At 41.3% G+C, this 26,916-nt stretch overlaps 1 protein-coding gene across 1 annotated transcript; it reads left to right on the top strand.

Moving 5' to 3' along the window:
- LOC131190639 (phospholipid phosphatase 3-like) lies at nt 1-26,916 on the top strand. Its single transcript, XM_058167982.1, has 7 exons — nt 1-62; nt 1,086-1,123; nt 1,399-1,556; nt 3,043-3,323; nt 5,547-5,604; nt 8,010-8,186; nt 23,572-26,916. Exons 1-7 carry the CDS (start codon nt 1-3, stop codon nt 23,728-23,730), a joined length of 933 nt encoding a protein of 310 aa, XP_058023965.1. The 3' UTR covers nt 23,731-26,916.

Below are 26,916 nucleotides of genomic sequence, written 5' to 3'. Positions count from 1 at the left end.
ATGGCCTCTAGAGGTTTTCAAGAAGAGATTGGACAGCCATATTTCTGGAATAATATAGGACTGTGATGGCGAACCTTTGTGTTGTGTCTTGTCCACTCTCACCGCAGCCGGGGTCTGCTTATCTGCTCCTGAACACGGAGGAATGTATGCCTCCCGGTCCCAGTCCTGGCTCCATGCCCAGACAAACTGCAGAGGAGGGGCACCTCCGGTCCCAGTCCTGGCTCCATGCCCAGACAAACTGCAGAGGAGGGGCACCTCCGGTCCCAGTCCTGGCTCCATGCCCAAGCAGGCTGCAGAGGAGGGGCACCTCCGGTCCCAGTCCTGGCTCCATGCCCAAGCAGGCTGCAGAGGAGGAGCATCCCCGGCCCCAGCCCTGGCTCCATGCCCAGACAAACTGCAGAGGAGGGGCACCTCCGGTCCCAGTCCTGGCTCCATGCCCAGACAAACTGCAGAGGAGGAGCATCCCCGGCCCCAGCCCTGGCTCCATGCCCAGACAAACTGCAGAGGAGGGGCACCTCCGGTCCCAGCCCTGGCTCCATGCCCAGACAAACTGCAGAGGAGGAGCATCCCCGGCCCCAGCCCTGGCTCCATGCCCAGGAAAACGGAGCAGCTAGACCCTCCCCTCCTCCACAGCATGTGAGCCTGAGGAAAGTTTACTTCCAACAACAGCTGATTGGAGTGACCTTGCATCAGAAGATTGGATAGGCGGAGGCAACAGAAGGAAGGAGGGCAGGCCTTAATGAGTGCTGAGTCATGGAGCCACACCCCATGGCCTATATAAAGGATCTGCTTTCTGGCAGTCTCTGAGTCAGGCAAAGTCGAACTTATCTTGCTGAAGTAACTTTCTGGTCTCCTGCTTGAGCAGGAGGTTGGACTAAAGACCTCAAGTCCCTTCCAACCCTATTATTCCATGTTCTCTGGCCTAAGGGTCTTTATACCAATGTTCCCTACTTTTTCATTAAACATGGGTCCCCCTGTTCTCTTTCCTAGTGTATATCCCATTACTTAAGAAACATTTATTCTCCTATCTCTACTCCCAAATTTCAGAATTGCTTATGGACCAACATCTCTGTTCTTTCTTGCAGATGTTTCATTACTAAACTAGGTTACATTATCAGTCCTAGTAAGTTCACAGTCAATGGCCTGACCAAAGAGCCTTCCAAGATAACTCCCATCCATACTGAGAGAAAGCCACTAGAATTTAAATTGAGAGCAAACCCACACTTTACCAGCATTGATGATGTTAGCTAGTTTGTATTCTATGGTATTCAAACATTGCCTTGTGATGTTTAATTTCTAAATTTCTTATATGTTATCATTAGAGATTGTTAACATTGTATTATTTACTGGCATATAGAGAAAGGAAAGGAAAAATAAAAATTTGTCCTGTTTCTGTAGCCTCCATCCCATTCTTCATCTGTGAATTCGGCCTCGTTTCTCCAGTGCATCGTGGCTTCTTCTGCAATGACAGTAGCATCAGCTACCCCCTGCACCATCCTGAGACCATCACCGACACAGTGCTCATTTCAGCAGGCACCCTGATCTCCTTCCTAGCAGTGAGTCAGAAGGGAAGCAAGGGGAAAGGAATGCTAGGCCTTTTTCTACAGCTCATGACTACGGAATTCCCATAGCCAAAGGATCAAAGAATGAACTGTGTAATTGGACACATTTCCTTCACCAAGATCTAAGCATAATGGCCTCTAGAGGTTTTCAAGAAGAGATTGGACAGCCATATTTCTGGAATAATATAGGACTGTGATGGCGAACCTTTGTGTTGTGTCTTGTCCACTCTCACCGCAGCCGGGGTCTGCTTATCTGCTCCTGAACACGGAGGAATGTATGCCTCCCGGTCCCAGTCCTGGCTCCATGCCCAGACAAACTGCAGAGGAGGGGGCACCTCCCGGTCCCAGCCCTGGCTCCATGCCCAAGCAGGCTGCAGAGGAGGGAGCATCCCCCGGCCCCAGCCCTGGCTCCATGCCCAGGAAAACGGAGCAGCTAGACCCCTCCCCCTCCTCCACAGCATGTGAGCCTGAGGAAAGTTTACTTCCAACAACAGCTGATTGGAGTGACCCTTGCATCAGAAGATTGGATAGGCGGAGGCAACAGAAGGAAGGGAGGGGCAGGCCTTAATGAGTGCTGAGTCATGGAGCCACACCCCATGGCCTATATAAAGGATCTGCTTTCTGGCAGTCTCTGAGTCAGGCAAAGTCGAACTTATCTTGCTGAAGTAACTTTCTGGTCTCCTGCCTGCTCTGAGGACTTTGCTAGGACTTTGGGCAGAGCTGCAGAGGCAAGCCTGATTCGGATTTCCCTGACCCGGCCGTCAGCGGAGGAGTGGGACACGACACTTTGACGTGCCTGCATGCCGAAAGTGGCACATGAAATCATCCCGTGAGGTATGCACGGCCCTGCTAGCCTTCGCGCGTGCGGGAGTGCCGATACCCAGAAGACCGGCGGTCCATCGCACATGCGTGAGCTGGCATCCAAACACCCGGATACCGGCATGGAAGCGCACCGACGAACAGCTGGCCATTGTGCATGCGCGCAACATCAAAAGGCCGGGTGCCGGCCTGCGCATGTGAGAAGGAACACCGCTCTTCCGGATTCCACTGCTCCCGCACGCGCAATGGCCAGCTGACCGGTGCGCGTGTGATCACAGGAATGCAGAATAGGAGCCAGCAAGACCACGCATTCTTTGCGGGATGATTTCAATATCAGTACCCAATATCAGTGTCGACGAACCTATGGCACGTGTGCCAGAAACGGCACGCATGCCACAGGTTCGCCGACACTGATATTGGGTCTCCTGCTTGAGCAGGAGGTTGGACTAAAAGACCTCCAAGGTCCCTTCCAACCCTATTATTCCATGTTCTCTGGCCTAAGGGTCTTTATACCAATGTTCCCTACTTTTTTCATTAAACATGGGTCCCCCTGTTCTCTTTCCTAGTGTATATCCCATTACTTAAGAAACATTTATTCTCCTATCTCTACTCCCAAATTTCAGAATTGCTTATGGACCAACATCTCTGTTCTTTCTTGCAGATCACTGTAGGCGAAATCTGCCATGTGCATCATCTGCCTTGCAGATCACGCTCTACACACTCCAATCCTTATGTGGCTGCCCTCTATAAAGAAATTGGGACCTTCCTTTTTGGTTGCTGTGTGGGTCAGTCACTCACTAACATGGCAAAAGTTGCTGTAGGTCGCCTCCGTCCACATTTTCTGGCTGTCTGTCAACCTAATTTCACTCACATTGTCTGCTCTGCCGGATACCTGGAGGACTATGTTTGCACTGGTAGCCGCTCTAAGGAAAAGGAGGCCAGGTATGTATCATGACAGTCTCTCGAAGCCCAGCCCCTCAATGGCATATTGACAATGATTCACAGAAAAGTGATAATGTGTAGATATTTTTTATTCCAGTTATTTCACATGCATCGTAGCCAAATTATGTATGAAAAAAGACTGACTCTTCGTTTCCCATTTTCCTTCTGATGCTGCATGCAGCAACTTGCCTTGATCTGATGGCCTCCAGCTAAGTTAGTTTACAACCCAGGCAGTGGGATACACTAGCCAGAAAAGATAAGGATTGTGTAAATCTAGCTCAAAGATGTGCAAAGTGAGAGCAACCTGCAGGTCCCAAGTACTTTTTAGTAGGCCCTGGAGCCACCAAAAAGTTCCCCAACAGAAACAAAAGTATCTATTAATGTGTACAATGGAATGAACTGCAGCCTTAAAAGCTTTTAAAAAGCATGACTATCAGCCACAAAAATGTGTCCATGCTTGATCTGGACTGTGAAGGAAAACAAATAGGCTCCAGCTTCCAAAGAGATGTCAAGAAATAGTCTAACTGTAGGCATCAGTGCTGGGTATGAACCTGAATTCAACTTACTCACTTCTGCCACTCAGGTTGCAGGTTCATCTCTCAAGTTTGAATAGGTATGGAGGGTCCTATTAGCTTTTATCATTTTATCACAGACCATAAGAGAGAAATCTCAAAATTGAGAAAGTGAAGCCAATATATTAGGGTATATCTCTAAACCCAAGAAAGAAAATGATTTTGGTGTAATAAATAGGAGGGTTTTTTAAAAAAAAAAAAAAAAGCTTGCCCATAAGGAACATTAGAAGTGAAATATAAGAGAGGTAGCCACTTTCTTGCCCTAATGGCAAGTTTTGTTCAGTCAAGACTATTGAATTGGATGGGCAATCTCAAGGAGTGGCAAAATGTTTGGAGAAGGATGCAAGTGGTTTATCCCTTGCAAGAGACAGAAATCCAAGGGAGTAAATAGAAAAAAACTTTCCCATTCTGCCATACTCAGTCCTGCAAGCTCCAGCCAACAGGGTAGAAAGCCATTCTCATGGCATCCGAGGCTTGCTTTATCTTTGGGGAGTAGGAAATCTCTTTTTTCCTTTCATTATATGTTTCTCCTGACACTCAGCCTACTCCTCTGCCATTTCCATTCATCTCTTCTGGTTCTTCCTACTGAAACACACTCTAGCAAATGTGTTTCATGTAAGTTCTGGAGAGTATCTGGACTGAGGAGATATATGAGATATAAATTGGAACATGATGAGTAGTTAATCCAGTCAGAACTAGAGAGAATGGCGGGGATGTCTGTGCAGTTCAGTCTGTCATTATCCCAGCCTCAAAGGAAGAATGGGATCAGATTTCATTTAAAACAAACAAAACATATGCAGAATCTGTTTTCCACCTGGCTTACCTCTCTCCAACTTTTCTGTTCTATCCCTATCTGGCTTTATCTCTGATTTTAATAGGTTTTCTATCAGCTTAATCATGATGGTAGTCATGAGTAGAGGAGACAGAATGCTTTAAAAAAAAAAAACCAGGGAGGACTGATAAATAAAGTGGAAGCCTCAGTGAGGTTTCTGATAGAGAACAATGCATTTATTGCATTGCAGTCTTATTATTAGCTTGACCCAAAAGCTAATCAAAACTGGCCTCAGCCTTCACTGGGTTTCAAAGCTGACAAACTCAAGAATCTCTTGGATTTCTGGAAAAACCTTTATTGCTAGAGGAGTAATGTATCAAATTCTCAGAAGTCTATCAAATCACTTCTCTAGATAAACTTAAACCTAGCATAATTAAGATGGAGTTACTCAGAGTCTCTTTCTCATATTTCCCCCTTTCTCTCTTTGTTCCCAGGGACTATTAGACATTCCAACACACTAAAGCTATCCTATCTAGACTACAGAAATCTGTACAAATAATATTTTCTCTGTATAATCAAATTAATCTGTTCTCCCAACTTTCAGCCCAATGAAAATTTATGGGCATGTAAGTCTTCCTAAAATAATGGATTTTAATGAAATAGTTAACTGCATTGAGTCCTGGGGTACTTATGATTAATGTTGATGGGATTGGAGCCTTTCAGAATAGCCATCAAACCATGAAAAGGACATCAGAAGAAAATAGTTTAGTGTAGTCAGAGTAAAGTTGTGTAATGATCAAATTTCATTTGTGGCTAGAACCAGTACACCAAATGAACGTATTATGTCCTCGTCAGAGAAATATCCTTTTTCTCTTCCAGAAAATCCTTTTACTCTGGCCATGCCTCCTTTGCCATGTATACCATGATGTACTTAGTGGTAAGTTCCTCTCTTCAGGTTTATAGACGTGATGTTTAAGAAGAGGGTAGATCATCACTACACTAAATGAAGCATGGAAAAAAAAGGGAGACAGGCTCATGCAGGCAGCAGCTCTATGTGGTAGCTGCATAAGCATAACCCAGTGAAGGAACAGCCTTGTGACACGGGTGCAAGGTGCTCTCTTCAAAACTATTAATTAAAACAAACACCCTCAAGGTTTATACTGGTGTGCAGAATACAATTGGAAGATATATCATATGAAGAGTTTGCTTTATGGAGTAATCTCCGCAGATCTTGTTTCGTTTTTGCCTATGTAAATGGCAGCCTTCATAGCAACACAACCCTTCTAGATAGCAGAAAATTCTAGAGACTACTCGGAAAAAATGTTTGGTGCTGAATTAGCAGGCATCCTGAAGTGTATTTTTGTCTGCCCTCTTCTTGCTTCAGATTCTGATTTTAGTTTCTGAACTTTCGCTGTCTAAATACATTGAAATCATATTTTCATTCCTCTTCCAGAGAAGGGATTCCCTGCTTTTTTATATAAATGTTATTTTAAAAAAATTAATACAAAATAAAAATTAACAAGAACTAATATTTAGAATGAAGGAGAAATGAAAGAAGAAAAGAGCAGAAACAACAGTGCAGTAATCAAAGGAAAGGAAAAAAGAATTATAAAGAAGTGACCTGATATGAAACACAAAATAACCTCTTACTCTGTGTTTACAGCATTGTTTACATTTTTCTATATTATTTTTATTCTAATCTTCAATACTATATAAGATCATTTTTTCCTATTTCCTATAAATAAAAGGTTCCCGATCAGCATTACATTTAGACATTTAAATCTAAAGCAATCAGTTTGGCCATCTCAACAAATTCCATCATTCCTTCATTGTTGGTAAAATCGAACCTTTCCTCCTTTATGCATATAATAATCTTGTTTCAGTCATCATATATAAAAACAAAGTTCCATAATTTTTTTTCCAGCTGCTTATCCTTCTATCCCAAAATAAAAGTCTCTGGCTTTAATTGTGTGTGAGTCTTTAAAATCTTCTGTATCATTATATCTAATTGAGTCCAAAATCTTCTGGCTTATTTTACCCATTTATCAAGCATGATAAAATGTCCCTGTTGATTACATTTCCAGCATAACTTTGAAGAGCTTGGAGATGGGTTTTCTAGATCAGGGGTCCCCAGACCCTGGTCCATGGATCAGGACTGGTCCACAGCCCATTGGGAACCGAACTGTGCAAGCTGCGGGTGAGCTGACAAAGCTCCATTTGTACAAGTGGCAGTTGCACATGCAAAACTATCCCGTCTCCCCTGCAGACCATTGTTGTGCTGCCGGTCTGTGGAGCCGGAAAGGTTGGGGACCGTTATTCTAGATCAGAGGTCTCCAACCTTGGCAACTTTCAGCCTGGTGGACTTCAACTCCCAGAATTCCCCAGCCAGCTTTGCTGAATTGAAATTTGGATGGAAAGCTAGGCATGCAGAACTTAATATTCCTCCCAAATTGCCATTTCCATTATGGAGAAAAACAGCAGGCTACCTGATTTATTGTATGAATTTGCAGTATGAATGGAGAATGGGTTAAACATAATATGAAACAAAATAGTGGTGCTATAGATTTATTTGAGTTTGGCCCATTTAAGTGAGCCCAGCCAATTGTAGTGAATTCACATTCAAGTTGAAATGTGAGTTGTTTGTGGACATTGCAGAGGAACTGGATCAGACCACCACCCTGAGACCTTTTTCTAAAACTGAGAAAAGGCCTATCTCCTCTCAAAGAAACAGATTTGGATTCTAAGCCCTTCATCTGAAGTGGGTGGAACAGAAGTCCCCGTTTGGGATGCCCCATCTCTGCTATTGGAAAAGAATCTTCCCAATAGGTCCAGCATATACCTTTCTAAAATCTGTCTCTGTCACTGTTGTCATCCGATGCAGGGGACCTACAAAACGTAGCACACTTGGGTAGGAAAGAGGGCAAGCATCTACTACTCTCCCTCTGTTCCCCTCCCATCTGTGTTGCTCTCCATGTGTAGAAGGCAGTTATGTACAACTAATTTTCAAGGCAATATGAAATCTGGAAAATTTTTCAATTCTGCATAAATTGTCTAACTTTGTCTTTTAAAATGTTGCCATTAATCATTTTTACAGCTGGAACATATAAAAGGCATCAATTGGTTAATCTATTATGATAAGCAAAAAGCTCCATTTATTTGTGTTTCCATGCTGAATCTAACCAGCCCCTTCCTTTAATTCTCCAATTTCTCTGGAGTATTGCTCTGAGATTCCTGGATCATTGTCATTGCTTCTGCCAGAGTGCAGATTGAAACAGATTGTAAAAAAAACTTTCTGTGGAGCTACTGTTTGCTAATACTCGGTTTCAACTGTTTGTCCCACAGTTCTACCTGCAGGCCCGATTCACCTGGCGAGGTGCTCGACTGCTACGGCCACTGGTCCAGTTTGTGTTACTGGTGCTAGCCCTGTACACGGGGCTGACTCGCATTTCAGACTATCAGCACCATCCATCTGATGTGATTGTGGGACTGCTGCAAGGAGCACTTGTAGCCTATTGGGTGGTAAGTTACAACCTGTGTTTATCAGTCTGTCTGACCCTCTTTTGCCTCTCTGCCCGCCTTTCCAAGAGTGAGAAGGAGTTAGTTGATCAATATCTGACATTAATACCTGGGAAAATCCTAGAAAATATAATCAAGCAGCAGATTTGCAAGCACCTAGAAACTAGCAAAGCTATTACTATAAGCCAACAGAAGTGTATTAAAACAGATTATACTAGAGAAAACTTGCTGCCTTCTTTGACAAAGTGACTAAATTAGTGGATCAGGGAAATAATGTGAACATAGTTTACTTAGACTTCATTAAAGTATTTGGCAAAATAGACCACAACCTACTTCTTGGTAAAGTAGAAAAATGTGGGATAGACACCATCACCACCAGATGGATTTTCAAATGGTTGACTAACCACACTCAACATGTAGTCTTCAATAAGTACATCTAAATGAAAGGAAGCATGAGGTGGGGTACCTCAAACTTCTGTAGTAGGCCCAACACTCTTCAACATCTTCATAAATGATTTAGATGAGAGGATAGAAGGAGAACTGATATAATTTGCAGACAACACTAAGAAGGGGATAATAGTCAACTCTGGAAGATAGACTCAAGATACAGAAAGATAGACTTGACAGATCTATCCAGCAAAGAGCAATTCAGTGGTGGGGACAGTAAGGACTTACACACTCCCACAGTCAAAGAAAAGAAAATGCAGGGAGCAACAGTCTTCCAGCCACTTCTGCAGCAACTGTGACTAAATATTGTTGACTGTGCCATTGGAAAAGAGGAGGTGACCAGGTTAACCGTATTGGGCAGTAGGGACCCTGTATGGTGATGATGCTTAAAAACAACTTCGCTTAACTTCAACTGAGGCTATTGCCAAAATAAAGCAGGAGATAAGGGCTTCCAGGGTTGGTCAGGCCATGATGGGTTGGGTATAATGGAAGGTGTAACCAAGCTGATGTTGAAGTGAACAGATGGGGAAAGCTGTTCTCTAACCTCCATTGTTTTAAGTTCTCACTTGCAGAGACTGGCCTTACTTATTTTAATTCTATAGTAAATTCTATAATGTTCTATACTAGTCAATCAAAAATAAAATGAAATTCTGTGCAGATTGTGCAAGGTTGCAAGTATTTGTGGCTTTTTAATCTAGAAAGGAAGCAACTATGAGGGCACATGATTGGAGTTTAAAAGATTATGCATGGTTTGGAAAAAGAAGACAAGATGTTTCCCCCGTATTAGAACCAGAGGTCACCCAATTAAACTGAATCCTGAAAGATTTGGGGCAGACAAAGGCAGGGGAATTACACTACATGTATTTAAACTTTGATATTTACTACTACAAGATGTGCTGATTACCAGCTTGGCTAGCTTCAAAAAAGAGTTGGACCAGTTAATCGGGGTCAATGGCTATTAGGCTTCTTTATGCAGGTGGTAGGCTGCTGTGAGAACAGGCTGCTGGCTGATCCAACAGGGCACCGCTTATGCTGTTACGTACACAAATCTATTAGATCAAGAAGCTTGAAATTGTTTCATGTAAGGCTGTTGGTATTTGGGTTACAAATATCTGGATGACCACAAAACTACAGCAAAGATTGTCAGAGAATGCTAAGCTTTTCCTGCCATCTTAATAGTTGCCGGATGTTTGCAGCCCAGATATGGCAACTCCTAATTTGCAGTTGAACTGATTCTTCAACCAGCTGCTGTTCATCTGTTAGTTCTGCTCTCATAGGAAAGCCCACAGACATGCTTCCGGTTTGCAGGTTTGTGCAACAGATAGCCCTTATTTTGGACCAGCTAATAAATACTTTTACGCACTAAATACAGAATTGCATGCTGATTGGGCAATTATACAATTACAGCAAAGGCTCATCCGGTTTTGTATCCTGTTTCAAAGGTCAGACATCTGTCTGGTGTTTCTAGACACTCAGAAGCTCAGCTCAAAGGCCACTGACCTATGTTCCCGTTTGCCCACCAGTGGATTCTCAGTGTGCAGGTTTCATTTGGCTATAGTATTATAGAAAATTGCTATTGATTGTCTTTTCTCACTTTTCAAGCTGTCAGTGGTAGTGGACATTGTGGCAGTGAATCTTTAGCTATTAAATATAAGGAAAAACAAGGTTCTTCTGCCTGTCCTATTTGTAGTACCAATAACATTATCTGAATATAACCTGCATGAGATCTGCTTTAAACATTGTAAGAAAGGGACTGAATATTTACCCTATAGCAGATAGGTATAACTTCATAAAATTCGATCAAGCTCCCTCTTTTATTATCCATTTTTCCTTCCGGCTCAAATATCCCCCAATGCCTTCACTGTCCTTTGTAAGAGAGGTCCTCCAATTCTTTAATTCTTTCACTTGCTCTTTTTCATTACCTTTTTTCTGCTTTTTTAAACCCATAAGGGTTGTGTTGCTGTGATGTGGAGGAAATTGATGAGAGTTAGCTCAGTTAGAAGGAACTAGTCTGGGAAGTGAGCAAAGACACAGGGCTTAGCACAAGCTGCCAGGAAACACACACCCTTGTAAGTATTGTCTCTAGACAGCCTGGAGGAACTCATTCCATTTCCTAGCCAGGTTGTGTGATTCCAGCCCCTCCCATCTGCCTCCAGCACAACGAAGGGAGCATAAGGCTAAGATGTACTGAAATTCAGAAAATTATGTATGTTTTAGGAAGACACAAATTGAAAGTAAAGTTATGGGAATTTGAAATTCATAACATTTTGATCAGTTTCTTCTATTTCTGATATTAATAGTCTAGCCAGTAAATCAGAAAATGGGTATATTTAATAGCTGTATCCGAAAGTTGGAAGGGGCCATTTTGGCCAAAGATTTAAACTGAAGACTCGGTGCAATAATAGTGGAGTTGGATGTTGTCTCTTAACTGTGCTGACCTTCTTAGTAGTTACTGTTCAAAGTGTTTGGCTCTGTTATGCCATTTTTCTTTTCCTTTGCAGGCTTTCTATATTTCCAGCATGTTTCACTGCAAGCACTAATCTCAACCTGTGCCCTCGAGCATCTTGGACAGTCCCAGCTCAGTCCATCAGACAGATTGCTAGGAAAGACTCAAAGACATGCAGAGACTACTTCTGTTTTGTTAATTGCAGGACCTCAGCCAACTGAGCCACTAGCTGGACATTCACTGCTAAACAAACTGCATTGGCACAGTGGCACAGTCACAGCCAGCTTGAGGGTCCTTGGAAACATTTGATCACTGTTGTATCAACAGTCACTGCTACATCAATTGCTGGAAGCATCAGAAGGAACAGCAAGTGGTGCACTGAGGATCTCCCCTTCCTCTGAATGTTGTAGGGCAGCCTTGTTTTCATTGGGATGGGAAAACATTAGACTGCTCCACCCTTGAGCCTCTCTCCTACTGGAAAACACCATGTCCACATCGCTGTTCCTGTTGGGCTTTCCTTCAGAACACAGAACTCCACTTTTTACGAACAGCTATTATTCAGGAAGACTCACCCTTCCTCTTCACTGATATTGAGATGATCTCATCCCTGAAGTATTATGCAGTCAGATGATGTTGCTTGGAGAAGGATGACAACTCTGGAATACTTAGTACCTGTTGTTTTAGTGGGGCATTTCTACTGCTCTGAAAGTCAATTGAGTGTCTTGCAGAAATGTATTACTATAGAGAAGGAATTAATCACAATTCTGAAAGTATAGGATGGGAAGAAAGTACCTAACAACCTAGCCATTCTAGGCATCTTCCAATTATGTTGGGATAGCATCTCCCAACTGTGTGGCCAAATTTTAAAAATTCAATGCATTACAGACCTAATCTATCTCATGATTGCAGAAAGCTGGTATAGAAAAAGTCATGAAAGACCTTCCTCTCTTCTAAACCTGATCTCTTCCACTCCTTATAATGTGAAAGGTGTTTTTGTAATAAATGGTACTGACAATCACATAATTTATTGGTTGCAATTGGTAAAAGTTAGTTTATAAACCTGAAATAACCTTTTCTGGACTTCAGAGTATTCCTGTCAGCCAAGTGTGTGGAGTGCTAAAAATGAGCAAATCTCTTTTTGTTTAGTATTGATATATGTAGGATTTTGATATCTGACACAGGATACATTCCTAACATACTTAGTTTTCATTGAAGACAACTTTGTGGTTCTAAGGATATGTAATCTCTTTCCAGCCACGATTCCCTCTAATCACACTTTTCACTGAAAACAGCTGCAGTGTTGGCCAAAGCAGAACCTGGGTCTCAGAGAGATTTTTATGAACAGAATCTTACCAATTATTAGCAATTTCAATGAAGCAAGCAGGAAAGCATAGAAGTAGCCTCCATGCATAAGAGAGTAGTGTTTACAGATTCAGAGAATCTTTGCACATGGACTCACAAATTTAAGGTCCAAATTTAAAAGAGGAGACGAGAAAGAAGGATGGGTATTCACAACATTGCCTAGCAATGATTGAGTAGGCTCATTAATTGTTAAGAGACAAGGGTGGATGGCAGAGGAACCAAAAAATGATTGAGAGATAGAATTGAAAGATTTTATCTGGTTCAACATTTTGTTGGTGTTAGCTATTACAAAATAGACTGTTTAAGAGTAAGCAAAAAAGGGTAGGAACAATGTTTATATCCATTAAATTCTTATTCTGGGTGCCTGTAATTTGGTTTTGAACTACACTTAAAACTGGGAGGTAATTTATAACCTACCAAAGTATGTTTACAAAATACGGTACCTCTTTAGTTGCACTACTAAATCTACTTGTAAGTAAGTATTTTTAGATGCACTGAATGCAGTCCAGGTATAACTGGTTTGCTTCTGTTCACATGCATCACAAAAGAGAAATTGCATCACCAAACATTCAAAAGGATCCACAGATTTCTTTAACAGCCACCAATTTTTGAACTCAGAGGCATGAAGAAAGGAAGTGCACAAAAACTACTTTTTTTTCATTAAAACAAATACCCCAAATGATCCTTGAAAAACCTTGGCTCCCCAATATTTATCCTACCAAACCCCACCACTGTTGCTTCTTGTCAGCTTCTATTTTTCCTAACCTGCTTCATACCGTATGTCTACTCAAAAACAAGCACCACTGATTCCAGTGGGTTACTTGGGAAGGTCCTGTACAATAATTGCCTTAAGCATGACTCCAAGCAGGCAAAATATTATTGGAACCATAAATTGTGGAAGGGAGCAGAGACTAGTACAACCATTTTTAGTGACTGTTCAAAATTATGATGGCACTGAAAAAAGTGACTTGTGACTGTCTTCACACGTGGCAAATATCACAGCAATCACGTGATGACAATCCAGGTGCTTGGCAACTAGTTCATATTTACAGGAGTTCCAGCATCCTAGGGTCACACAATCGCCATTTGTGACTGTCCAAGCCAGCTTCCAAAAAGCAAACTCAATGGACAAGCTGGCAGGGAAGATCACAAACAGAGATTTGCTTAATGATCACAGCAAAACAGATCATATAATCAGGTGCAGTTATGTGATGTCTTGTTTAATGATTGAACCACTTAACAATTTTTCAAGTCCCATTTGTTGTCATAAGTTGAGGGCTACCTGTAATTCTTCCCTATGCAAGCCTTTACCTAGCGGGTAAACACTGGACACTGGCGAAACCCATATTGAAAAGGGCTTTTCTTTGCCTACATGAAAAAGAGAGCTAAGAGAAGCTACTGTGGAACTGCTGAATGATAGGACCTTGAGTTAGCCTTGTGTTTTTTGTGTACTTAGCTTAATTATTAATCAAGCCCTGAGCAGAAGCAAACTCTGGAACAGAGTAAGGAAGGTGGAACAATTCACATGGGGATGCAGAAAATACGAAATGGAATCGCAGTTTGTGGTGAGGACCCATTAAAACAAATGCAGTCCAGCTGAGGGTCAATTGGGCCCTGGTTGCATGTCTGCTTCTTACTTAATAAACCAGCACAAAGGAAAAGGAGTGTCCAATCCAATCCCTGGGAGATTGTGGTCTGTAACAGATGGACTGCAGGTTGTGCTGCCCGAGTTGGAGACCACAGGCTATTGGAAAAAAGTTTCTGGTGTTATATGTAGCCAGCATGTCACAAGATGCACTGCTATGGAACTTTGAAAAACAAAGTTACAGTTCTTGTTTTTTCACTGAAGTGCTTAGTTTGTTATAGATTTTCTCACGCTAACCTTTTGGACAAAAATTGAATGAGAAACATTCTAAGATGAAAGGAGTTTCAGCTTGGACATAAGCTATTTACTCCAGCGTTAAACCACCCGCTGCCCTCCAAATATGAATTGCAATTCTTTTCTTCCCCAACCATCAAGGGCTATTTTGGCTAGAAATGTAGAGGTCTGTAATTCAGTGCTTCAGGTTGAAAGCAACATTTTTGCTCTGAAATCGGATGTTTCAAAATGTACTCAAAATGTTTTCAAACCTTCATTTAAAATGAACTGATCCTAATCTAAAAGTGAATTGGCTAGATGGAAAGTGATGTTTTTACCCTGAGTTTTGAGAGAGCTTTGTCATGCTTGATGTGTGGGCTTCTGAGCTTGAGAAGTAGCTGGAAGAAACCAATGCCAGTTTAAAACATAACAAATCCGGGGAGAAGGAGCTATGCTGGAAAAAGCTAACATGATAGGAAAGGCAGACTCAGGTTGGTTTGGGGCCTGACTTTATTGTGGTTTAGAAGAAAGAGTTCCCCAGATATCCTTGGAGAGGCCAGCCAGCATGGGGAATTCTGGAAATTGAAGTCCACAAGTCTTAAAGTTGCCAAAGTTGAACACCCCTGGTCTAGAATATCTCAATTTTCACTGAGTGTAAACATCAATTAAAAAATACTCTCTTTCATATTGTTTCGGCTGGCAACTATAGAAACAGACAGGCCACTACAGTGGCAAAGATAGACACAATTACTTGTAATTTACAGCACACCTATTCATTACCTAGATGAGAATGAAATCAGGCTAATTATTCTCTGCCTGAAGCCAAGCTATGGTTACAAATCCTTTGTAGCATGAACCATGCTGGATTTTAGCAGCAATTGTGCCTGATGTTTTTTCTTTTTTGTTCAAAAAAGTTTTATTTTGTGCCTGATTTTTTTTCATTGTGGTAGGATGTTTAAATTTGTAAGATAAGTTAATTACAGGTAATCCTCCAGTTACGGCAATTCACATAACAACCGTTGCAACGTACCCCCGCAAAGTACTTAAGACACAGTCCCGAGACTATGAATGTTGCAGCACCACAGCAGTTGTTCACCCTTACGAAGGACCACAGAGGCACTGCAACATTCACCCTATTTCCACCCCCCATATCCGAGCAGGTCGCCCCGGCTGGGTCTCCACAGGCATTGGACCTGTGGAGACGCACCTTCCGAAGATCTAGCGAGCCTTTGGTTTCTTTGCCTGCTTTGGTTCATTCACAGAGAACCGAGGCCTAAAGTATCACAAGATCACACAAAGATCAGTAGCTGATGTTGTGTGATCTCGCAGTAACAGAGACCTGGATGAGATCTGCAGCAAAAGGCTTTGCAAAGAGAGGGAAGGCTCCGTTTGCAAAGTTTTTTGCCGTGGATCTCATCCAGACCTCCATTCGCAGAGAACCAAGGCCTGGATGAGATCTGTGGCAAAAAAAGGCTTTGCAAGCCAACAGGAGGCTTTGAGGCAGCAAAACTGTACTGCCTCAAAGCATCCCATCAGCTTGCAAACACTTTGTGCCCTGAGACAGAAAACTTTTGGGGGAGACTCACCATGGCTGCCGCTGCTTCTGGAGCAGCAGGCAGTCTCGGTGAGTCAGCAAAGCCGAGCAAGGTGCGCTTGTCCCGTTCTCCCTCTGCTCTCACTGCTCCACTTTTGGAGTGCTAGGAACAGGCAAAAAAACCATGGCAGAGAGGAGACAGCTGGCTACATCTCCTCAAGGTAAGTGAGTCTCCACAGGCCCAGTGCTTATGAAGACCAGCGCAGCAGGATGGGGTGGAGGAAGCAATTGTGGGGAGCAAGCGGTATTTCAGTGGGTCAGGGGGCGCTTTGTGTGGTTGGAAGCACTAGCCCCCCACCCCCCTCACAAGGCCTTCCCCACCCTGAGATGCCTCGGGCACTTAACAACCTGCTCATTCAATTAGCAAATGTGTGGGCAAAAGCAGGGTGTTTTCACATTCGTTTTACATGCTTCACTCCAACAAATTCTCGGGTTATGAATGTAATTGGCAGACTCCATTACATTTCTAACTAGAGGACTACCAGTATTTGTTTTTTTTTTTAATAAAAGGTTATTACAATATTATGAGCTTCCTTGGGAAGGCAGAGCACAGATATGTACTGCTTTTTTAAAGAGTAATTTATTAATTGTTTTACAGAACATACACATATAAACTAACAATCAGAAAGAGAGATGGAGAGGTGCAAAAAGAGATATATATACAGAAAACAAAAATATATACAATGAATATCTTGTTATTTATTTCTTTTTCCAAAGATGTAACAACGTCTTCCTACTGACTTCTGAATATCCTTGTCCACATGAAACTGCAACAAAGCCAGCATTTTGTTTTTAACTTGTCTGGTTCTACAGAACCTATGGGCTATTCACATGTTTCTACTGATGTGATGTTTTACCTCATCCTGCCTCCGAGCCACTTTTACCTGTCTCCTCTTTCCACAGGGTTTCAGTATCCTGTTTTCAAAGCTTGTCTCTGTTTCTAAGGTATCCTTTCTCTCTCAGTCTAACCAACCCATATGCAACCCTGGTCGCAGTAAATGGGGAAGGCACCCTTATTGCACAATGGCTGACTTGCTATCCTTTCACCACAAATCACAGGATCTTTAAAAAGCAACAAAAGGATGGCAGCAAGTCAGTCAGGAATCTTTTAGAAGCAGGGTTTTTTTTTGTTTACTTTTTTTTTTACTGTAACTGACCTTTCCTCAGATAACTTGCCACCACAAAAGGTTGTCAGCTTTCTTGCAAACCTCAAGAAAATGCATGTGAGCAGTTTGCTTCCTTTTTTTGAGACCAGGATGAGGATTTTTGTTACTCTCTGTGGCTCAGGGGAATCAGCTTGAAAAGTGATTCCCATTGATGAATTATCAGCTCTTCTAAAGTCATAAAATTTAACTTGGTGAAGAAAGACTTTGTATCCTTATAAAAAGAAATCAGTATCTTGGAAGCTACATTAATGCTTAAATTATTTTCCTTCTGATTCCAAGAGAAAGAGAGTCTACCCAAAAAGAACTTTTCTAATTAATATGTTCCCATCACACTTCTTGCAACACCAAAACCTGATGACAGAGACCTCTACTACACTTTTTAACTGAGGAGAATGCCATGAAAGTTGTTTGCAGCCTGAAGCATTCAAACACTCTCTCTCCCTCCCGCCCTCTCCCTTTCTCTATCTCTCTCTCTTCCTCCCTCCCCCCCTTCTTCCCCCCCCCAAGATAGAGATAGACGGATTAAAATGATAATAGGTTGATTCAGAATGAAATGTTATATTTTCTTGTGTTTCCATTTTTCCACACTCCCCCAGCCAAATGTCCTACAAATAGGTTGGACCAAGTCGATAACCCTTTAGCCAATCTGCTGGTTGATTTAAGAGAGTTATCCAACATATGGAAGACATCAGACTCAGGAATCTTAATCTGTGCCTTCTGCAATATACAAGTGTGGAAAACAACAATCAGCTGTTGTTTTCCACACTTGTATAATTCAGGCAAAGTGCCATTTCCATGATCTCTGTATATATCAGCCATTCAGATAATACCCACAGCAAGTCCTGGCAAAGCACAAGCCAGCCTGTGCCTCCCTCACAAGGGAATTGAATAGCATAGCCAAGATGCCTGCCTTTGGCCGCCCAATTCTCTCAACCCCCAATTTGTCATTCTTCCTCGCAATCTTCTCTTCTGGGAGAACTTTGGCCTCCATTTAAGATCATGCTGAATGGTTCCTTTATCTACAGATTGAGGCTGTTGGGGGAAGGAGAGGCATGGGATCTTTGGGGCCAAGATGGGAGTAGAAATAGACCCAAGCTGGCACTGCCAAGTCCATCTTGAGTATTAAGCACAGCTACTGTTTCACTGTAGGGACAAACACTGATGTTTGCTTTTGTTATAGTCATTTACATAAGCTTTTTCATAGGCAAAGCAGAGTCCAGCCAAGAAGCACCAGAAAAAACAGAGCTGCAGGGATTTGAAAGAAAGCTTTCCTCTCAGTGCTACTTCTTTCATCTTAACAGGTAGTACTGACTTTTTTGTCCTCTTGAAAAAGCTAAGAGACTTCTGGAATCCTGGGTGGCAACAAGGAAAAGTTTTGTGGGATTCCTTGCCTCTTTCATATAATGCTTTTCCCAGTTTTTAAAATAAGAGACACAAGGTCTTGCCCTCTCCAGTTCATTTCCATTCTAAGGAAAGCAGGTTTTCTTGAAATCCCCCCCCACACACACACACACATCCATCCCAGTGTCTTGGTAACATCGGGTTTTGATGTCGCTTCAACATCTCACAGCCAGCCTATCAGTCTAATGCAGTTTCAACACTGTAAACTGAAAACTGAGCCTGAAATGGAAACTATGCGGGGGAGGGGAGAAGAATTGGCTATAAAATCCAGAAGCTGCCTCAGGAAGTAAATTGGGAGTAGATTCAGGATGAGCACTGAAGCACACAATAGACGAGGTGGAAGAGGAAATATATAACGGATGAGACACGTAATAGCCTCAACTTTTGTTCTTGGAACTGGCAACACAAAAAGCAACTAGTCAGGAATTGTAGAAAAGCCACTGAGAATTACAAGTCTCAGACATGGTGGAGCAGCCTGTAAAACCTGGCTGGTATAGCTCTAGTTTTGTTTTGTTTTTCTGCCATAAATTAATGGGGCCTGCTGTCTGAAGGGCAACAGAGATCCTCTGGCTACTGAGACTCAATCAATGCAGGAAAGAAGCCAATGCCTTCAGATGTAGGGCCTTTCCTGTCTAGGAAGTTAAGATGCCCTCCAGCCATCCTTGAGTGAGCAGAAAACATCTGTCTGTGTTGCCTCTCTTTCAAGTCAATGCAGCCCCTGCCTTCCCTTCAACATAACAAATGGCAACAGATTTTACAGCCTTCCATTCAAGCCCTTCCTCAGTGACAAAAGCTTAGGGAGTGACTCTTTTGAGAGAATGGTTACAGTGGGGGGAAATGGTAGAGGAGGGAGTGCAAAATATATCACCTTGAGCTTCTGGAGGAAAGGTGGGATAAAACCTCACAAATGGCAACAATGAAGAGGAGTTGCCTTTGGGGGAGGGGCTGCTCTGGAACTCCAGCTCATTTTCTCCACACAGGCATTGGCAAGCTTTGGAAATTCCCCTGAAGTTGGCTGGATTTGGCTGGTTTCAAGATAGGCCGCCCTAAGCAGAGAAGGGCAGTGGAACCCAGAACAGCCAGGCTGCTTGGGTTAAAGTTAATCACTATTGGTCAGGTTCAGGTGTTTGTATAGAATAGAAGAATAGAATAGAATTTTTATTGGCCAAGTGTGATTGGACACACAAGGAATTTGTCTTGGTGCATATGCTCTCAGTGTACATAAAAGAAAAGATACGTTCATCAAGGTACAACATTTACAACACAATTGATGGTCAATATATCAATATAAATCATAAGGATTGCACATGCTAAACCCATTCTTAAGCCTTTTGTGCAAATGTGGCTGATATGTATTTGACCTGGAACTTTGCTGGCAACCTTTTTCTTGCATATAGTGTGGTCTCATTTCCCTGAGCACAGACTGTATTTGTCATTGGTGCAGTTGACTTGCATTTCAAAACTGCTTATGCCTCCTCTTATGCTGCATTTTGGAACCGGAGATTCAGAACCCCATTTCACCCTTCCCTTCAATTCAACAAGGCTATCTGAAAAAAGAAAGATACTGGGGAGATATTTTTGAAGGGATTTTTTTTTTCTGGCAGTCTGGGCTATTTCTTTGTTCACCCTCCCAATCTGGACTGGTGGTTCCAATCTGGTTTCACGAGGCAGGTTTCAAGTGATATTGCAGAACAACTAAGCTTTTGTATTCCTGCTGAATCCTGATGCCTCCCTCACATTTCCTCCAGCTAAGAAGGCAGAAGGAAGAGCCTTCCTAATCATCCCCTGGAGATTTGCTGAGCTTGTCAAAGCAGTCAAAAAAAAGTGACAAAGAAAAGGCTCATCTTCCTAACCTGGATGGAATGCAATCTGTTTTCCCGGTTTCTTTCTTCACAGAAAGATAGGGCAACACACAATTAACCAATGGAACTCATTGCCAGTGGCTAGTGTAGAAGAGGCAGTGTGTCAGTAAACTTAGAAAGGCTTCTATGAAATAAATATTTCCAGTTAGAGATGATTGCTGGAATCTTCAGTTATGAATACCATTTCACTTAAGCAAATAACACAGTCAAGTATTAAGGGGATGCAAAATTTATACTTTACCACAAGAGGCTTTACAAACAGAACTAGTATGTGTGAAAAAAAGGGGTTGGATTCTATGCCTCCATGATGTGAGATGGGAAATTTGGTGGAATGGATATACAGTATCATAACTGAGCTGCAAGAAATCCAGACAATTGCTAGATAGTTTTCCTGCCATCTAACAGTAACTATTGCAGCCAGATACAATAGGTCAAAAGCAGGTCTATAATTATCATAAAGCCCTCTTCTAAATAATATTTATGTCAAATCATAGACCAGTATTTCTTAAACTTTTTGCTCTCAAGATGACTCCCCACTTTTAGAAATTATGGAAGAACCTCAAAAGGTTTTTGTTAGTATATTTACTGTTATTTTGATATTGTTCAGTCGCTAAGTCATGTCTGATTCTTCGTGACCCCATGGACACATCAGTCCATCCATCCCCATCCTTCACTGTCTCCCAGACATCTCATCCTCTGCCATCCCCTTCTCCTTTGGCCTTTAATCTTTCCCAACATCAGAGCCTCTTCCATTGAGTCCTCTCTTCTCATCATGTGACCAAAGTATTGGAGCTTCTGCTTCAGTATCTGTATTGATATTTACCACATTAAAAATTAAATTGATGCATTCCTAATAGAATCATGTATGATAACAATATTAAGTCTATTATATATTAACAAATATTTTTCATGATAAAAACCTATATTTTTAGAACAAATAAAAATAATGAGAAGAGTGTCATTGTTTTAAATTTTTGCAAATATCTTCAATATCTAGTAAAAAAAAAGATTTTTCAGACAGGAGAGGATCTTGGAGAAATCACAGGGGTCCTCAGACCACACTTTAAAAAACATGATTGTAGAGAATCTCCTGGTTTATTTCTGGTAATTATATAGCCATAGTTGCATAATTACATTTCTACCTGAGATCTTGATGGAGGGGAAGAAAAAAAATCAATAGGTATTGAATAGGCAAATATTTAATTACATGATCCAAACAGCCTAAACAAAAGAGCTACCATGCTGGGACACTTTTCATATGTGTGGATCTGCAACTGTCACAATTCCCAGCCAATCTGAAGCTTGAGAGGTTGAAGAAGGCTGGTGTAGGAGTTTTAATACAAATGAACATTGCAACTCTGAAGGCATTCTTGCCCTAGAAAATGGGGAGGATGCAACATGTGATTCCCAGAAATCATGTGGCTCAATATTGATGACAGTGTTGATTTCAGTGGTTGAATAGCAGGGTAGGGAAGATACCATGTAACCCTTCATTTGGGATTTTATTGTAAACCAACCAACATGAAATGCCCCTGTTCCTAACTCAAGGGAACCATGGATGTACCCACTTTAATGGCATCACTACCAATCCACAGTAGCCCTTAGACTCTTCCACACAGTTTCTTTTAAATTGCTGCCTCTGGTTCTTATTACCTGCACTTAAATTTTGCCATAATTGGCTGCTTAAAGACTTGATGAGAGTTGATATTATAGCTGCATAAGTCTTCTGTGCTGATGTAAGTGCAAGGGTGAAGTATTTCTTTTATTATTATTATTATTATTATTATGGCTGGTCGCATAGTCAGCCTTATTATTATCATCAACCCATAAAGTCTGCTCCTTCTAGGATTGGCCTTCCATTCATTTACCTCTCAGGCACAGAGAGCTGCTTGAGATGTATCCCTGTGGAGACAGGAAAGACTCATAACTGGGGTGAAGTTGATGCCTTGGGAAAAGATTCTCTTTGATATCAATAATACAAGTTTTTTGGGATGTCTGAGTAATCACCATTAGCCCAGAGCAATTTTAAGAACTTTCCCATTCATTTTAAAGAGGTCTTCTGCTGGGGGTGGTAATCAGCTCTTGACCTTTGTACTTGGTTCTCATTTTTCCTACTGCAGTGGCAATAAACGAAAATCCCCCCAGAAAATGTCAAACACAAAACAATGAAATTAAGATTAGAGAAAGTCTGCAATTTATGCTGCTTTAATGTAAGTTGGTCAATCATATTGCTCTGCATAAAGAATTTTTGCTTCTTTTGTTCCTCCCATTGTCATGTCTTCTCAAACAGGTTTGACAGGCTTTTGTAGTCCTTCAGAAATCTGAAAACCTATTTGACTAACAATGATGTTGTTGTTGTTAGTTGCGAAGTCGTGTCTGACCCCCATGGACAACGTTCCTCCAAGCCTTCCTGTCCTCTACCATCCTCTGGAGTCTATTTAAACTCATGCCTACTGCTTCAGTGACTCCATCCAGGCACCTCGTTCTCTGTCATCCCGTTCTTCTTTTGCCCTCAATCTTTCCCAGCATTAGGCTCTTCTCCAGTGAGTCCTTCTTTCTCATTAGGTGGCCAAAGTATTTCAGTTTCATCTTCAGGATCTGGCCTTCTAAAGTGCAGTCAGGGTTGATCTCCTCTAGAACTGATTTGTTTGATCGCCTTGCAGTCCAAGGGACTCGCAGGAGTCTTCTCCAGCACCAGAGTTCAAAGACCTCAATTCTTCAGCGCTCAACCTTTCTTATGGTCCAATCTTCACAGCCATACATTGCAACTGGGAAAACCATAGCTTTGACTATACGCACTTTTGTGGCAGGGTGATGTCTCTGCTTTTTAGTACGCTGTCTAGATTTGCCATAGCCTTCCTCCCCAGGAGCAAGCGTCTTTTAATTTCTTGGCTGCAGTCCCCATCTGCGGTGATCTTGGAGCCCAGGAAAATAAAATCTGTCACTACCTCCATTTCTTCACCATCTATCTGACAGGAATTGAGAGGGCCGGATGCCATGATTTTAGTGTTCTTAATGTTAAATGTTAGTTTTCTTAATGTTTTCTTAATGATGGAGAGTGTATATTCACAATATTCAAAAGGACTATCAAATAATTTTCACTTCCAATTTTTTAAAAATGCTTTATTTTATGGATACATTCCCAAGACATTCTGACCCATTGTTAAAAATCATAGTTTTAACCAGTTTTCTGAGTTCACTTGATAAACTAAGCCATAAACTAAGACAGCCTGAATTCTTTTTTTTTAACAGATTAACAAAGTTGGAAGGGATCTTATAGGTCATCTAGTCCAACCCTCCACTCAAGCAGGAGACCATAACATTTCTGACAAATGGCAGTGCAATCTCTTCTTGAAAGCTCCAGTGATGAAGCTCCCACAACTTCTGAAGAAAAGCTGTTCCATTGGTTGATTATTCTCACTGTCAGAAAATTCCTCCTCATTTCTAGGTTGAATCTCTCCTTGATCAGTTTCCATCCATTATTCCTTGTCTGGCCTTCAGGTGCTTTGGAAAACACACTTGAAAATTGGTTTAAAAATTTCTTAAAATTTCATAAAACACATATAGTTAAAAGGTTATGTGTTATGTGACATCTACACAAGGCTTCTAAATATTTTGGTTAGTGGAACATACCATATTTCTGTGTTAAAATGTGAGATATGCACCACTCTAAAAGACACCCTCATTTTTATTTTTATTTTTTGCACTCTATGGCAACTGGATTGCCCACCACCAGCATGCTTTAGGAAAGCACTATGGAGTAAAAGCATTTTGCCTACAATATTGATTTTTACCAAGGCACAAGAGGCAAGGTGATTTCCTTCAACAACAGGTAGCGTTAACTTACATCTGTCAGTCATTCCCAAGGCAGACATAGTAAAATTACTTGCCTCGCAGAAGCCTGCCTGGAAGGAGCCAAGCCCAGAGTTACACAGAAGCTATTAATTAGCTTCTCATAGCACTTTCATGATTCCCTCTGGAAAAATACCTGGTTTAAACTCTGGACAGAAACTGTCTGCAAAGTCTTCTGGTACCACACATGATATCCACTCTTGTTTTCCTTTAAAAGCATCTAAATTGCTTTTGTACTTTTGAATGTTCAATTTTTAACAATTGAGAAATTGAGTTCCCTATCATTTTATTTTATTTTATCATTGCATTTTATTTGGCAGAGGGGATGTTTTGTTTTGGTTTTTTTGGTGCTGTTGAGTCAGTGTCTCAACCTACAGCTGTCTGTCCAGCAGGTTTTTTTGGCAAGATTTTTCCCTTGCCTCCTTCCTTGGTTTGACAGAGTTACTAGCTAAAGATCGCTCAGCTCTTTTTATGCCTCAGGCAGGACTAGAACTCACCATCTTCCCATTTAGCCTGGTACCTTAATCACTATAGCAAACTGGTTCTCTCTTCTGATACATTTTTTTAAAAAAAAAGATTGTCAGGATGCAGTTCAGATGCCACTTTCTTTCCCCATTAAACAGAGAATTATCATAATGACCAGGGTTGAATTTGCCACCCCATGAACAGTCATCCTAACCCTGGATCTGAAAAGTTATTTGTTGAAATTAAACCTTTTTTATGCTTATGGTTTTCCTACATACCTTACAACTGTAATGCAAAATAATGGCTGAGCTGTTAAAATTACAAGTTCAAATTAGTCTTTTTGCATTTCAAAAAGATTATACAATCAATTCAGTCCTTTTACAAAACCTCCTGTCCCTTCCCCAATCACTCTTGCATGCAGAGGATGAAAGAGAAATAGGAAGTGGTCCTGATTGTCACTGGCTTTAATTCTTTTCAGTAACCAATTCTCACCTGGCTGTGGCAAGTCCAAAAAATTATCCACCCTTGCTTTAAATGAGTGTTTTCTACCCTTGACAAGTTTTAAATGTGTTTGGCAGACTAGGAGCAGGAAGACCAAGATTCTAGTTCTCTCTTAAGCATGGAATTTGATGGGGTAACTTTGAGCCAATTGGTCCCATGCAGACCTAGACAGGGAAGCAAAAAAAACCCCAACCCTTCACCTCATCTATAGTATCTGCCAATCCACACTGGACGAGGATGCTAGATTATAGTCCATAACCTTCAACCAAGAGACCTTTATCCTGCAGTGGAATTATTTGAATAGAATAAAATAAAATACAGAATAATAGATTTGGAAGGGAACTTGGAGGTCATCAAGTCCAATCCCCTGCTCAATAAGAGACTCTATACCATTTCAGACAAATGGCTGTCCAGTCTCTTGAAAGCCTCCAGTACTGGAGCACCCACAATTTCTGAAGGCAAGCCATTCCACTGGTTAATTGTTCTCACTGTTATGAAATTTCTCCTTAGTTCTGGGTTGCGTCTCTCCTTGATTACTTTCTGTCCATTGCTTCTTGTCTTACCTCCAAGTGATTTGGAAAATAATCTGACCCCCCTCATCTTTGTGGCAGCTCCTCAGATATTGGACCACTGCTATCCTATCTCTCCTAGTCCTTCTTTTCAATAGACTAGACATACCTAATCCCTGCAACTGTTCTTCATGTTTTATCCTCTAGCCCCCTTATAATTTTTGTTGCACTCTTTCCAGACTCTCAACATCTTTTTCATATTGTGGTGACCAAAACTGGATGCAGTATTCCAAGTGTGATCTCACTATGGCTTTACAAAGTGGTACTATAGTAATATTTCACGTGATCTTGATTCTTTCCCTCTGTTAATGCAGCCTAGGATTCTGTTGGCTTTTTTGGCAGCTGCTGCACAATGTTGGCTCATATTTAAGTGATCATCCACTTGGACTCCAAGATCCCTCTCAAATTTACTGGCATTAAGCCAAGTTTCACCTAGTCTGTACTTTTTTATTTATTTATTTATTTTTGTCACAACAGTATACACAAACAATTGTCATAGATAAATTTTCTTCAACATATCTTGAAGAATATATATATATAAGTAAAAACATATGCAGTTGTGCAGTTGATTTTTCTTGACTACATGTAAAAACTTACTTTTATCTACATTTGGGCTGATTTGAGTATATTTATGTACTCAAATTCATGTACTACATTTGGGCTGATAATACATGTGCACTATTATGCAAACAGGCAGTTAACTTTAAAATGTTGTGAAGGAAGACAAGAAATGAAGCTCCATGTTGGGAAACTAGTTATAATCTCAAAAGGGCTCCTGAAATATTACTTGAAATTCACCAGAAGTACTTTATTACTCCCTCCCAGTGCAGGTAATCCTTGACTTACAAAAGTTCATTTAGTTATATGACAGCACTGAAAAAAGTGACTTATGACCATTTTTCACACTTATGACCATTGCAAAATCCCCATGGTCGTGTGATTTACATTCAGATGCTTGATAATTGGTTCATATTTATGACAGTTGCAGAGTCCTGGGGTCATGACAAGCAAAGTCAATGGGAAAGCCAGATTCACTTAACAATAGTGTTACTAATTTAATAATTGTAGTGATTTACTTAACAAACGTGGCAAGAAAAGTCGTAAAATGGGGTAAAACAAATTGAGCTTAGCAACATAAATTTTGGGCTCAATTGTGGTCGTAATTCGAGGACTACCTGTAGATCTAAAGTCGGTCTAAAACCTGACTGAG

This window comes from Ahaetulla prasina, chromosome 2 (genome assembly GCF_028640845.1).
Source record: "Ahaetulla prasina isolate Xishuangbanna chromosome 2, ASM2864084v1, whole genome shotgun sequence".
Classification (NCBI taxonomy): Eukaryota; Metazoa; Chordata; class Lepidosauria; order Squamata; family Colubridae; genus Ahaetulla; species Ahaetulla prasina.
This window is presented reverse-complemented; position numbering and strand designations above follow the sequence as displayed.